Raw genomic sequence first — 13,304 nt, 5'->3', positions numbered from 1 at the left:
AAATTAAAAATTGTAAATTCAATTTCCTAAAGAGTTTACAAAGGAATATTCAAATCACCAATTTTCTACTGGTTGCATTATGGCAATTTATGTGAAAATTTTGTTAGCACATATTAATTGTACATAGTAATGAGGTTCAGTGTGATATTTCCAAACATGCATAGAACATGCACTAATCAAATCCAATCTTCATTTTTCCACCCAGTTTGTTATTTTTTGAGGAATTGATCCATTTAACTAAATTGCCAAGTTTATGTGTGTAGTTGTTTGTTGTATTTCCTTCTTCCATTTAGATGTCTGGCAGGGTTTGCAGTGATCTCCTGATTTTGCATTCCTGAAGGTGGTAATTTGTATCTTCTTCTACTTTTTGTTTGGCAGTATTGCTAGAAGTTTGTCAACTTTATCTTTCAAAGAACCAGTCCTTTATTTTACTGATTTTCTCTGTTTTTCTGTTTTCAGTTTCAGCTTTTCTCTTTATTATTTTTTCCTTCTGCTTGTTTTGGGTTTAAACCATTTTGCTCTTCTTTTTCTAAGCTCTTGTGGTAGTGAGAGCTTAGATTAATTAATGATTGAGGTTTCCTCTCTTTTCTAACATATGTATCTGTTTTAGTATATAAAGTTCCCTCTTAACATTGTTTGATTTATTGGCATTTATTGATTGTTCATTTGATTTGAGATCTTCCTGTTTCTTAGTAGGACAAATAATTTACATATATTGGTATATTGGATATTATGTGATTCTTGATTCACTCTATTTTAGCAGGCTTCCTTAGACACTGCTCAAAGAAAGGAAGAAAAGGGGGTGACATCTCATTATGGTAAAGTGGGGTTATAAATCCAGATTCCCTGCTTGGCTTCCATTGAAATCTGAAGAGGACTCTTGATTATTACTGGGTGCTGTTTGAGGTCCTAACTTTCAACAAGGCCTCCCTCTGACATCATACTGCAGGTAAGGGAAGGGGGACCTGAATGCCAGGTGGGAGTGGAGGTGCAGGCTCCTCACTTGGTCATTGCTAGAGTGAGTTGCCTGGGGTCACAATGGGTGTGTGTGGCGCGGGGGAGTGGGGGGTGATGGCTGGAATAGAACCATCATTGTCTAAAAAGTTTTCTGTCTTGCTAAGCTGTTTCTTTCCTGGTAGTTTGGCTAGAAAATGCAAATTTTTGTTGGGACATTTTTGTCTGTGTCTGTTGACATTTCTGGGTTGCCAGTTTCTTCAACTCCAACTCTGGAATGTACCAGGCAAAAGGAAACCCAGAGTACTTACCACCATGTCATTCCTTGGGCTCCAAGGTCTTAGCCAGTCTGTCATTTTCTCTCCATCTTCCAGAGTTTTCTTATGTTGATTTTATACAGTTTTATAATGTCCAGGGTCTTTAGTTGTACTTACCAGAAAGGATAGAGGGAAAAGCACATTCACTCCCTCTTCCCAGAAGCCGAAGTCCTTGCTCTCTAAGAGTTACACTTTTCCAACATCCATTGCCACTAAAGGTAACCTACTCTTTCCATGACCCTGTTAGAACTATCTGGCCTCTCTGCTTTGCTCACTCATATGAAGATAAAGGAAATAAACTAGCTGACTTTATTCTGAGTGATGATGTAAAAGAATTTGAAGCTTTCTAACACCTTTTTTAAAAGAAATATTGCAATATTTGCACATAGCCACAGGTAATAAATATATCCTGCAGTACCAAAGTGTACTGTCACAAGTAATTTTAAAAATCATAATTATCTCAAAACATCATCTCAAAAGGATAAAACATAACAGCCTAGATTTAAAGTGTGTAAAGATCTTACCTTCGCTGTCACAGCATTCTAGGATAGAGGGGTCTTCCCGGATCACTGCAGTCAGAGCATTGACATCTCCGTTAGATGCTGCCTGATAGACCATGGTCAGGTCAACTTCTTCAGATGAGTCACCTTTATGAATCAAACAGACACCCTGTTAGTGTGTGGAGTGAGTTTGTTCAAAGAATAACCACCTAAATCATCACCCACACGAGTGATTCATTAAACCTTTCTAGTGAATCTGGGCAGGCAGCTGAGTCATCCTGATCACGGCACCTTCACCACTTCTGGAGGAAGGTGGGCTAGTGTAACACCACTGTATGTTGGAAAGGAAACTGAGGGATTAGACATTCTTTGAGATTTTGTGGTTCTTTCCAGGCATTCGGGTTTCTCAAAATCAGTGAAGACCAGAGGAGGAAGGGGGCCCTCATCTTGGCTCTGTGTTTCATTTTTGATCTGAAGCATGTTACTTGGCTTCTCAGTGACTCAGTTTACCCACCTTTGAGAGAGGCATTGTGCTTCTCATTCTCTTTTAGATGCACTCAGAATGCTTCCCTGTCTGGCTCTGCATCCCGAGGACCGACTATCCCCAGACCTCTCACGCTCTGGCTTGTCCAGGGGAGGCACTGGCAGGAGACGGGTGGGGATGGAAGAAGAGACAGAAAGATAGGGCAATTCTCCACCCTGCCCAGTCCAGTGCCTTGCAGTAGCCGTGTCCCTCCTGCCAGGAGTTCTTCCTCTGCAGAGCCAGCTCTCACTGGGCTCCATGACAACCATCCCTTCTCATTCTCCTTCAGCTGTGACCTAGGTAACGGCTTCCTGCTGGTATTCACCTGTTCACTTTTGGCGCATTTCCTTGGAATCCTGTTTCATCTCTGAGTGTTGTACCTTCATGAAAGGCCCTTCCTGTCATCCCTGGAGTTTTATGAGGTGGTTGCTCCAGAAGAAATAGGGTGGTATGCATCTCCTTTGAGTTGAGTCACCACCTGTATTATACTGTTGTGCATGATTGAACTAATGAATACAAAGGTGACAATAGAATCGTGGGTCGCCTGACCCCAGGGAGCACAGGAAGGTCTGGGAAGCAAGCTTTTCTAATAAGGAGACTCCTAGTGAGAAGCTATGCTGAGCTCCCCTATGCACTCTCTCCCAGGCATGTTTTTCCCCTCAAGCATAGCCATTGTCTGAAGAAAACATTTGAGTGAAATTAAAGGTGGTTTTTATTTTTTTTTCTAAATTGTATTTTTCTCCTAATGTGGACATTATACCAGAGATGCTTTTCAGTTTGAATTGATCTTTAGTTGGCAGGGTTTCTAACCTTTGGTTTGGGTTTCTGTCCCAGTATTTCTAAGAATTCATTAATGATTTTTAACCAGTTAACCTGTACCAGGAGCAACTTGTTATTGAAAATGATTCACTGTTTTTTAAAGTATGATGGTAGTGCTCTAATTTTTCCGTGGTATTTTTTTTTTTTCCAAAAGTGGACTCACCTGTACGTTTGTGTGGGGGCTGGAAGTGGGAGGTGAGGGGTGTTCAGGCTGAGGGCCACTTTTGTGGTAAGTGTGAGAATTCTGGAGCCAATTTGGATACAAGTTCTGCTTGTACTGACTATCTGTGTGAATGTGGTCAGTCACCCTCTCTGGGTCTTAGTTTTCTTATCTTTAAAATGGAGATGATGATGATGATGACGACTCCCTATCACATCAGGTTGTAGTGAGGAAGATAATGAGTTAATATTTAATCCTATGTGCTTTTAGAATAGGATCCAGCTTTTAGTAAACACTGTATGCACTTTGCTACTACTAGGGCTACTTTTTTTTGAGGGGTGAGGGCTCTTATTTAGACAGGATGAAAAATCTGGGACATGTAGAGAAAAATATCTCTTGTTGATGATGCTAATAATGAATCTATATGTTGCATAGAACATTAACTCATTATTAAAGACTTTCCCAGGAGTCTAGACCTTTTATTAACATGGCTCCCAATATCTTTGGGTACAAGAAATAGGGCCCAAACTTAAGGATAAAGATGGGCCTGGTGTCTGGTTGTATGTGCACATCCAAAGATGCTAGCAACATCATCTCAGAAGGAAGATCGTCATGGTGGGCCAAGGAGCTGCTGAAGGTGACATTAGAACTGTGGGTCTTCAGAGTCTATACGTAATGTGCTTATATAAAATATGCTAATGTACTTACCACCTGCATATGGCTGATTGCAACAACACATGCAAAGGCAAATTCATCACACTGTGGAACTGCCTTGCAGTATCAGGATCCACAAAATATCTTGCCAGAGTAGTTAGATAAATCATATTTAATAGGGATAAGCAGAGGGTAGCATATGTCAGTCCACAAAACACAGTGAAGGGTGGTTGAACCTGTGGGTTTTGTTGCTCAAGCTTCCCTCACCCTGCTGTTAACCTGAACCTGATTGTTCTCTGGGGACCAGCTCTGTTCCACATTCAGCCCATGGGCTAATTCAGTTGGATTGACTGGATTTGGGGGACGAAACATGTGAACTGAATCAAAGCCACTCAATATTTGCATTATCTTGGGCAGAGACTGATACAGGGATGTAACCCAGTTAGAGTCCACCAGAAGCAAACATATTTGTCTTATTGTTGGGAACAATACTCTAACTTTGTTCCACCAACTTAGTGACATTTTATGGATGGAAAGCCTGCCTAAGAAGAACGAAAACTAAAACAAGGAGATGAATAGACAGGGCTCAAGAGAAGAAAAGAGCCGAGACCTGGTGACATAATTTAAACTTCTGAATCAAGCTGCATTTTGTGTCGCCATCATCTCTAGAACATTTACATGTGCCAATCAATTATTTTTTTGCTGAAGTCAATTTGCATAATCTTGTGTGTATGTTTTGGTTTTCTTTTTAGTCACTGAGAGAGTTCTAACCAATAAGAGGTTTTAGTGGTGGCACATTAGAAAATAACTTATGGTTTTAGTTGGATAGTTAGCTCCAGAAGAATTAGTGATGTTTTAATAAACTAGAAGGAACACTAGCTCCATTATTGAAAGTCTAGGTATCACATTGAGGAAGGTGATACCAGTCAGTGTCATACTGCAATTTATAAGCTGTGGGGTAAATGGGGTTACAGGTAGCTAGAGAGCATTCAGAGAGTGAACAGAAGGAGGTATGAAGGAACTTGATTCATGTGACATGAGAATGAGTTGAAGGAAGTAAATGTGTTTTCTCTGGAGATTATTATTCTGTGAGGTCATGATAGTAGCCTTTAGGTATATAAAATATGCATAGCATAAAATGGCAATGCCACGTTAGTTATTTTTAAGCGTTGAGTTCAGTGGCATTATGTACATTCACATTGTTGTGTGACCATCGCAACCACCTGTCTCCAGAGAGTCTCCAAGACTTTCTACCCATTAAACAATAACTTCTTATCCTTTCCTGCCCGCAGCCCTTGGAAAGCACCATTCCACTTTCTGAGTCTGTGAATTTGACTACTCTAGGTATCTTACATTTGTAGAGTCATCAATATTTGTCTTTTTGTGTTAGCTGATTTTGCTTAGCATAATGTCAGCAAGGTTCATCTACACTGGAATGTTGTAATAATGATTTTTGTTCCTTTCAAAGCTGAACATTCCACTCTATGTATGTACCAGGTGGTGTTTATTCACTTATCTGCAGATGAACACTTGGGTTATTTTCGCCTTGTGGCTATTGTGAATATGCTGCCATATACATAGGTGTTCAAGTCCCTTTGAGACATTGCTTTTAATTCATTGGGGTATATACTTAGAAAGGGAATTGCTGGATCATATGATGATCCATTTTAATTTTTTTTTTTGGGGGGGAACCACCATACTGTTCTTCATAGCGGCTACACTACTTTATATTCTCACCAATGGTACACACGGGCTCCAATTTCCTCATGTCTTCACCTCCATATATTTTTTGTGTGTATGTGGCTTTTGTTTTTTGATAATAGTCATCTTAATGAGTATGAAGTATACATAACTGTAGAATATCTTTTCATGTGTTATTGGTCATCTCCCCTTAAATTTGGGAGAAATGTCTGCTCAGATCCTTTGCCTACTTTTATATTGGATTGTTTGTTTTTTTGTTGTTGAGTTTATAGGAGATTTTTTTGGGGGGGGGTACTGGGGATTAAACTCAGGGGCACTCAACCACTGAGCCACATCCATCCTCAGCCCTATTTTGTATTTTTATTTAGAGACAGGGGCTCACTGAATTGCTTAGCACCTCACTTTTGCTGAGGCTGGCTTTGACCTTATTATCCTCCTGCCTCAGCCTCCGGAGCCGCCTGTTTCAAGCATGTGCCACCACGCCCGACTATAGGAGATCTTTATATGTATGGATATTAAACCTTTATCAGATATATGATTTACAAGTATTTTCTTCCATTCTGTGATGTCTTTTCACATTGTTGATGTTATCTTTTGGTGAACAAAATTTTACATTTTCATAGAGTTCAGTTTGACTATTTTTTCTTTTGATAACCATGATTTTAGTGCCATATCCAAGAAATAATTGCTAAATCCAGGGTCAACAAAGCTTTCCACCTATTCTTCCTTCTTCTTCTCCTCCTCCTCCTCCTTCTCCTCCTCTTCTTCCTCCTCCTCCTCCTACTTCTTCTTCTTTTATTTTTTGGTACTGAGGATTAAACCCAGAGTTGCTTTACCATTGGGCCACATCTCCAGCCTTTTTTATTTTTATTTTTATTTTGAGACAGAGTCTCACCAAGTTGCTTAGGGCCTCAGTTGCTGAGGCTGGTGTTGAACTTATCCTCCTGCCTCAGCCTCCCTAATTGCTCCCCTCTACTTTCTTCTAAGAATTCTAAGTCTTATGTTTCAGTCTTCCATCCATTTTTAGTTAATTTTTAAATATGGTATGAGGTAAGAGCCCAAGTACGTTATTTTCCATGTGACTAACTAGTTGCTCAAGCACTATATGTTGAAAAGACTATTCTTTCCCTACTGAGTGGTCTTGGTGCCTTTGTTGAAAAGCAGTTAACCATAGATATATGGGATTCTTTCTGAGGTCGCAGTTCTGTTGCATTGATCTGTATGCCTGTGCTTATGCCAGTATCACTCATTTTGATTAGTTTAGCTTTGCAGTAAGTTTTGAAAACAGGAAGTGTAAGTACTCCAACTTTTTTTTGTAAAATTGTTTTAGCTATTTGAGGTCTTTTGAGATTTTATATGAATTTTGGGGTGGACTTGTTTTACTTCTTTAAATGCATGACGGGCATTGTGAATTGTATTGGATGTACAGATTGCTTTGGGTAGTATTGACATCTTAACAATATTAAGTCTAAAATCATGCTATGTGCATATATAAATATACCACAGGGAATTTCATCTTTATGAATATGTAGAAGAACCAATTAGAAATAAATAGATGAGTGAAAGAACATCAGTAAAAGAAGGAGGATGGAGGAAGGAGGAGAGGATGGAGGAAGGAGGAGAGGAAGGAAAAGAGGGCCAATGGGAACTTAAATTCCATGCATGTATGATTTTGTTGGGATGAANTATCCAAGATAGTCTAATTTTTGGTGCATGTTCTTTCCGTCTTTTATAGGTCATATATATATATATATATGACCTATAAAAGACGGAAAGAACATGCACCAAAAATTAGACTATCTTGGATATTCTTTTGAACTTTCTATACTTTCTAAATTCTTTATGATGAATTTGCATTTGTTAATATTCATCAAAGTTAACCAAGTATTTTTTTTTTCTTAAATGTTGAATGAGGAGTGTGGCTTCTTAGCTTTATAGTAATATGCTACTATTTAAAGAAGAGACAGAGCCTAGGATGTACATACCTAACAAGTCCTTGATATTTCACAAAGTTCTCAAACCGGGAAGAAATCTGTTTTTCTAATTTTGACCCTTAAAAGTACCCTAGTAGTGTTTTTTTAAAAAAATTGGTTAAATGTTTTAAATTGTTATAAAATTTTACCAACAGGAGGATAGATGATCTTGAAATCATGATAAAAAAAAAAAAAACTCACTGGTTTCTGTGTATCATAAATTCTACCTAATTCCAAGGGCCTAGTGTTAATGCTGGGTTTTCAGATGTATGACAGGCTGTTAGCAATGCTTTGGGTCTTCAGAGTGTCTCAGATTTTACACCAATGTGGGCCCCTCTTTTAGAGCTTCATATAGTGGCTCTGCCCTGAGGTTCTGTTGAGTTCCTTGGGAAAGCCCTCAACTGCATCAGTTACTAGGCCCATTTTTTCCAAGTTATCTAGAGGTCAGCTTGATACTTGTTCTGCTTAAGTTGTGACCCTTTTGTGGAAAGGCCAGGTTGATGTAAGGGCAGGTTGGGTAATGCAATTTTAAGAGTCCAATCCAGATGATTTGAGAGGCTTTCTTTTGTTTATTCTATTCTGTGGTTCCTTGGGTGACTGAACCTACCCTAGAGTTATCCATGAAGTCTGGATTTATTTGGGGCAACTATAGAGGATACACGACTTTCTTGGATTATTCCTTGGAATAGAGCTGAGTGCCTCCAAAGAAGGTACATTTTTTCATTCATCCATTTACTCAGCTTCTACCATAGACTAGTAAAAGTGTGAGAACAAAAGTGGTAGAATCTCTGTCCCTAAAAGCAATATGACATGCCCTAGTGGGAAGAAAAATGTCTAATTTATCATTAAAACACTGGGAACATTATGGCAGGATAGGGAGGAATCACTTAAATAATGGCTTCCTGTGCATTTTCCTAATTTAAATCTCTCTTTTCTCCTGCAGAATTATCCTGGATGCTGTGGGACAATGGAGAAATGGTATTCTCAGGGCCACCCAGAGTGGTCTATTCATGAGAAGGTGAGGCCTTTCCACCTTGAGGGCGGGTGCTTGCTTTCACTGCACCCTGATGCCTCCGTGTGACAACATTGCCACCCACTGGTGATGGAAAGCCTCTGTGGGGCCTTGACCTGGGCTTTGAGCCAGGATGGTGCCTGTGCTGCTAGGCAGGATTAAGAGCCAGTCTGGAACTCTCTGTCCAGGCAGGAACAAGTTGAAGGTCGTTGATAAAGTTGGCCACCACTGAATCACAATTAGCCTTATGTGACTCTTATCACATCACGCGACATGCAGCACACACACATGGGGCAATAGAAAAATGCTAGGGGGGCTGGGGATGTGGCTCAAGCAGTAGCGCGCTTGCCTGGCATGCGTGCAGCCCGGGTTCAATCCTCAGCACCACATACAAAGATGTTGTGTCCGCCGAAAAACTAAAAAATAAATTTAAAAAATTCTCTCTCTCTCTCTCTCTGTCTCTCTCTCTCTTAAAAAAAAGAAAATAAAATAAAAGAAAAATGCTAGGGACACAGACTCTGGGATTTGACTGCCAGGGGTAGAATCCTGGCACTGCCACTTACCCACTAGCTGTGAGATCTCAGTTAAATTGCTTAACCTTTCTATGCCTGTTCTTCTCTTGTCAAATGGGATAAGAATAGTGCCCACCTCACAGAGCCGTCCAGACGGCTAAGTGAGTTCATTCACACCAAGTGTTGAGAGCAATGCCTGGCACTGAGTATGTGTTCCAAGTGTGTTAATTAATTTGCTTATCCACATTTCTACTTTGATATAGATGGGCACCTGTCTCTTCTTTGTCACCAAAGAGATGCTCTCAGCAGGCTGTCGTGACTTGGTGAACTGAAGCAGTTTGCTATTTCACATGTTCTTCTCCATTCCCTCAGTGTGCATTCTCTTATAAATTGTCAGTCATGGGGGAAGAAGAGAAAGAGTTTTTTGTTTCAACATTTTAAAGGAAAATAACTCCAAACTTCCTGCAGTTACCAACTGAGAGAAGAAAGAGGCAAAACAACTTTGGTGACGTGGCGTGGGAAAGAAGGGATTTCATCCTGAGTGGAGGAGAGTCTTGCAACATTATTATCTCAGGAGTAATATCTGGCCAACACAGGCCTTTCTCTGTAACCAGATTTATCATGCGATACTTGTTGTGTGTTTCTTTGAATCTCTGCATCCCTGTGTTCCTGGGGGTGCTCTTCTGACCTGTGGATGTTTTACCATTTTTAGTCTATCTCCTGCACAGATAGGGGCCTTGAAAATGGACTTTTCTGTTTTAGGAAGTTTGTCTGTGTTGTCCTTCAGTAATGATGCCTCAATATTAGTGTCTCTTTGAGAACTTTCTGGATTTTCTGACTTCTGGAATGCCTTTGTATAGAATGCACTTTAACTGTAATAACACCAATTCTTAAAAAGACTATCTTTAATTTACAGAACATTCCGAGTCGGGTAACTGTATTGGTTGCTCAACTTAGTCTGTATGTTCTACTCAAATGAGTTTTCTCAACCACTAAAATTTTGTCGAAATATTTTTGATGTTGAAGCATTGTGTCAGAATGTTCTTTGGCAATTAGGAGGTATACATCTTAAATTGATTGTGCTAGCCTAGCTGGCTTTTGGATACTGAAAAGTAAACTAAGTGGTGTTATGTCAACCGTCCTTTCTCCAATCTCCCTTTCTAACTTCTGAGTAGACTATATGACTCCACCTACCTCTTTTGCTTTTTAGAAGGGGCAAGAGTTGGAGTCACATATTTGCTATTTTAACTGGAGACTGTGGGGTTGGGGTGGTAGTGACAGGTGGGTACAGAAGCAGGGTTCATGTAGTTTGGAGCCAAGCAGACTCAGTGGAACATGACAGGTGCATATTGAAAACCTGGGAAGGAGATTTTAGGATTATTTTCTACAGATCCAAAACTAGTTCTGGTGGGTACAAACTGGAATAAATGAGACTTCTGAATAACCAGAGATGTTTAGAAACAGAAGGATATCTTGTGATCTAGTGTGTTCCTCTCCACTACCCCAGTTAACAGGTTCTGGCCAAATGTATCTTGGGAAAGTTCTCAAAGAGACACTAATATTGAGTAGCAAGTGGACCCCTAAGTTTCCATGCATGATTAATGAGAACATCAATGTACCTAATGAACATGGGTGGAGAGCCAAATGGTGAATCACCTATCATTGCAGGAACAATGACTGTTGGGCTGGGAAAGAATTGGAGAAAGAGGTCTTCCTTGGATGTAGTAAAGGGCATCCTCCTGGGCCCTCCCCTGTGCTGCTTATAAAACTGTCCCTAGTGCCTTGGTCTTCTGGAAATAACTTTACAAAACCAAGTATAAGTTAGGTGGCTGGCCCAACTGCCCAAATTTGAACAAGTCTATATCATTCTATGATTCTTGAGCTTTGCCTTGTCCATGAAGCTCTATTGTAGCTGTGTTCTGTCAGAGGGACTTCTATGGTGTTCTCACTATGTGAATTCTCTTTTCTCCCTCTCATCAGTGAAGCATTTTCAGATTGGACAGGATTTCTTCCTTCTTTAAATTTTCTTTAAAATTTCACTGATCTCCTAAAGTGTGCTTTCTGTCTACAGTCACAGACTGACAGTAGTTCCTTGAAGACTGTATTATGGATTCCTAAAGATGCTTACAAGCAACTGAAATGGAATTTCTTCTCATGACATTGGGATAATTTCTGGGTACCCAACTTGGTTTCATTGTTGCTTGATAAAAGGCATAGAATAAAATCCAACCTGCCCTTCATGCGACCTCACTAGGATTCACACTAGAGTTTATACTCACTGTAGAAAAATGAGTTTGACACATAACCCAGAGATGGGAGCACAGTTGTGGAGAGTTGGCTATACAAATGGAGGGGAAGAGCTAAAGTTTCCGACAATGATAGAAAGGTTCTACAGTGGGGAAGAGTGAATTCTTTTAACATGTTAAGAAAAATGTCAAGTGACTGAGGAAGAAATAATTCTCAGACTGAAACACAGAAGAAGAATGAAAATTTTCTACTTTATTTTCTGCGGTTAGCCTAACTGGTAAAGACAACACACACACACACACACACACACACACACAAAGGCACCTATTGGCCAATTCAATCTGAAAACACAAAATTCTAAGTTGTAAATTAACTTCTACTGGATCAAATTCATTTGGGTTAAAAGAACAATATAACATTGCCAAATGGAGCTTATTCCAGAACTAAAGATACTTTGATTTTAGGGTATCCATTAATAAAATATATCATACCAGAGGGACAAAGCACGATGAGATGAGCAAAGACCATAAAAGCATTTTATACTATTTGGTATCTGTTCCTAAAAAGCTGTTTTTAGCAATAGATTATATTCTTTAATATGATTAAGTATATTTATTTCAAACTAATTGCAAACATCATACCTAATAGTGAAACAATGTAGAAAGAAAGGTATATGACACATTTGAACTGATATTATAAGATAAGCAAAGAAGAAGTGGGATATGATAATCACGAAGCAAGATCAAAGCAATCATAACTTAGTAATCGCTAATTTTTATAGGTGACTTATGTTCCAGTCACTTTCCTAACAATTTCATCTTAGGCCATTTATTTGTCTGAACAACTTTATGAAGTTGGTAAATGAGGAAATTGAAGCAAAGAAGGATTTAATGACTTTTTTTTGGAAGTTTCACAGTTATTAAGTGGTAGAGTGGGGCTAGAAACCAGTTCATCTGACCTGCAGCCAGGATTCTCACCCACTATGTAGCACTTCCCCTCCTCATTTGAACAATTTACAGTAGTTCACCCTTATCCAGTTTCAGCTCCCCACAGTACACAGCAGTCTGAAAATATCAAATAAAAAATTCCAGAAATACATAATTTTTAGGTTTTAAATTATACCCCATTTCCAGTAGCATTACAAATTTTTTTATAGTTCCATTCTGTCCCACATGGGTAATGGATCGTCCCTTGGGCCAGTGTCTCCATGCTCTATATTCTACCTACTTATCTGTCACTTAGAAGCCAGTTTGCTTATGAGGTTGACTGTCACTGTATTTCAGTGCTTGTTTTCAAATAATGTTTTTTTTTTACTTAATAATGTAAATTTTATATTATTAAGTGTTATTTTACCGAATAGTGGCCCCAAAGGGCAAGAGTACTGGTGCTGCCACTTCAGATATGCCAAAGAGGAGCCATCAAGTGCTACATTTAAGTGAAAAGGTGAAAGTATTCTAAGATATTTGAGAGAGAGAGAGGGAGAAAGAGATAGTGTGTGCATGTGAGAAGGATAGACCACATTCATGTAACTTTAATTAAAGTATATGGCCATAATTGTTCCATGTTATTATCATTTACCATTGGTAATCTCTTGCTGTGTCTAATCCTTCAAATGAAACTTTACTCTAGATATCTATGTACAGGAAGAAACAGTACAGGTAGGGTTTGGTATTGTCTGTGGTTTCAGCAACCTGTTGGGGTCTTAGAATGAATCCCCTAAGGATCAGGAGATTCATGGTAATTACCCATCAGGCAGCACAAGGGAGTCAACAAAAGAATTAATACAATATGATTAAAACAATTAACAAAGTTGGAATTTAAAAGTAAATATAAAAGTACACAGTTTACATTAAATAATATAAGGAGAAAACCCATTGCAATGAAAATACAAAATACATAGGAATATACCCCTCTAAAATATTCATAATTCAA

At 39.1% G+C, this 13,304-nt stretch overlaps 1 protein-coding gene across 2 annotated transcripts in view; it reads right to left on the bottom strand.

Annotated features, from left to right (window-relative positions):
• The window catches only part of Ankrd55 (ankyrin repeat domain 55), a 95,848-nt gene that overhangs the window by 72,105 nt on the left and 10,439 nt on the right, over positions 1-13,304 (bottom strand). For both annotated transcript variants that reach the window (XM_015497293.2, XM_048800028.1), the window contains exon 2: positions 1,796-1,918. In XM_015497293.2, the coding sequence (XP_015352779.2) occupies positions 1,796-1,918 (123 nt within the window). The remainder of the gene's footprint in view (positions 1-1,795; positions 1,919-13,304) is intronic.

This window comes from Marmota marmota, unplaced genomic scaffold (genome assembly GCF_001458135.2).
Source record: "Marmota marmota marmota unplaced genomic scaffold, marMar, whole genome shotgun sequence".
Lineage (NCBI taxonomy): Eukaryota > Metazoa > Chordata > Mammalia > Rodentia > Sciuridae > Marmota > Marmota marmota.
Note: the sequence above shows the minus strand (reverse complement) of the source record. Positions and strands in the feature narration are given on the sequence as shown.